General features: G+C 47.2%; 1 protein-coding gene across 4 annotated transcripts in view; it reads right to left on the bottom strand.

Moving 5' to 3' along the window:
• The window catches only part of Fam151b (family with sequence similarity 151 member B), a 34,723-nt gene that overhangs the window by 22,137 nt on the left and 10,385 nt on the right, over positions 1-2,201 (bottom strand). For all 4 annotated transcript variants that reach the window (XM_005356502.2, XM_026783833.1, XM_013349656.2 and 1 more), the window contains exon 3: positions 1,856-2,021. In XM_005356502.2, the coding sequence (XP_005356559.1) occupies positions 1,856-2,021 (166 nt within the window). The remainder of the gene's footprint in view (positions 1-1,855; positions 2,022-2,201) is intronic.

Genomic DNA, 2,201 nt, shown 5'->3' with positions numbered 1-2,201 from the left:
CACACACACACACACACACACACACACACACACACACACACACACACACACACACACACAGAAGAACGTGTACTCTGGAGCATGCACTTAGCATGCACAAGGCCCTGTGTTTGGTCCCAAGCACCACAGACAGGAACAGAGAAGCGAGCTCCCCATGTCCAGCCAGGCTGATGCTCTTCATTACCAAGCATCTAGGCAAAAGCAGGGTCTTTACCCCTCAGCCTCCATTTCTTCCTATGCAGGTGAGAACAGAAGCTCTTGGGACTTTTATGGGGACCGTATATAAAACACACACAGCTTTCAGAACCGTGCAACACGTTTCTTCTCTTACTCTGCAGAGCAGCGCACACTCGGAGTTGCTGAGCCACCTCTGCAGCCCCGATCAGCATGCTGTATGCTGCTCTTACAGAGGATACAAGTTTGGTTCCCAGCACCCATGCTGGGGGCTCACAATCACTTGTAACCGAGGTCCAGGGAGTCTGATGTCCTCAAATTGCCTCTGAAGGAGCTGCCATGCACGTACACACAAATACAGACATGTACACACTTAATTTAAAATAAAATAAAGTTTAAAAGATACATTTCATTTCATTTATTTATTTTTTTATTTTTAGTGGCGTGGCCCTTCTGTGGGCCACTAAAATAGCCGCTAAAACTCACAAACGCACAAGCTAATCTACGGGCGCCAAAGATGGCCTCACAGACTACAGCCAACACTTGAAACACTGCACACGTGGAAGAAGAGCGGGCTGTGTTTAAACTGCCCAGTGCTACTGACTGGCCCTGGGATCTGAGGTTGGCTCAGCACTCATCCTCAGGTGACTCCCTCAGTGATTCCCACCGGGACCAAAACAGCCCACAAATCTCTCTGGTTCCTGGATGTTTATTTAACTCAGCCATCCCTGTCAATCCAGACTCCTGTACAGCTACTCACTACAACAAATTGACAAGGTTTGCTGGGCATTCACTCACAAACAGTGACAGTCATCTTAACAACCCAACAAGCTTTTCAAATCCTTACTCACATCCTGAGATAATATGATTTTACAGATTTTTAATTTTTTTTTTGTTTATGAGTGCGACACACACACGGGTGCAGGTGCCTGCAGAAGTCAGAAGAGGGTGCTGGATCCCCTGGCTGGAGTACCAGGCTGCTCTGAGCTGCGAGACATGGGTGCTGGGACACATACTTGGGTCCCCTGGAAGATCAGCAAGTGCTCCTAACTGCTGAGCTGCCTCTCCAGCCCAGAGATAACTTGAGGTATGTATGATTCAGAGACAGGTCGGGTTGCCATCATTTCTGCGTTTGAATGGCAGTGGCTGCTGGGGGCTTGTGGGAAGCTACTCTGCCTCCCAGCAACTCCAGGCATTAAAGTTTCTGTATTGCCAAAAACAATAGAAGGCAAATCTCCTGCGGTGGCCATTGGGAGGGAAATGAGAACCATTCGCACACACATGGTCAATTCTGAAAATTAGTATTGTAAAGGGTACTGTGATTACTGAAGACTTCAGAAAAGCCGCTGCTAATGCAAAGCAGTCAAACCGAATCTGCACAGACGGCTCTGTTAACGGCCTCTCCTTTCAGAGCACTGGTGGAGAAAAGCATTTTGTTTTCCACCTACAGAGGAAAGTAAGACATCCCTCTATAAAAACTGACTTCAGTCTTAAAGGAACAGTCTTACCAATTAACATTTTTAAGTCTATTCTGGAAACACATAAAGGCCTAAAATTTCATTTTCAGTTGACTGAGGTGTAAAGATAGGTACACCTTAGGTACATCAAAGACAGAGACACACGTGTTGGTTTTTCCTGCGAGTGAATTCTCTAACAGTAAGACGCATGTTTGTACAAATACCTCTTGAAATCCAGCTTGATGCCCTTGTTGCTCTTGATGACCTCAGCCAGCCACTCCTGCAGAGTGTTATCACTGTGTGTCTCAGGAGGATGGGCCATGATTGGCTGGCCGTGCTCTGATCCATCACTAGGAAGGAGGACATCAGCCTCTATCATGTGGGCAGCACCTGCCCAAGTAAGAGAGCTATGTTACTGCCGAACAAGGAGGGAACTACAGAAGCAGCGTATCAGTACCCATGGGAAGAAGAGGGAAGGAATCACCCTACCTACAAATCCTTTCTGGTAAAGGGAGGAAGAAGAGGGGAGGAATCACCCTACCTACAAATCCTTTCTGGTAAAGGGAGGAA

This window comes from Microtus ochrogaster, chromosome 19 (genome assembly GCF_000317375.1).
Source record: "Microtus ochrogaster isolate Prairie Vole_2 chromosome 19, MicOch1.0, whole genome shotgun sequence".
NCBI classification, from domain to species: domain Eukaryota; kingdom Metazoa; phylum Chordata; class Mammalia; order Rodentia; family Cricetidae; genus Microtus; species Microtus ochrogaster.
This window is presented reverse-complemented; position numbering and strand designations above follow the sequence as displayed.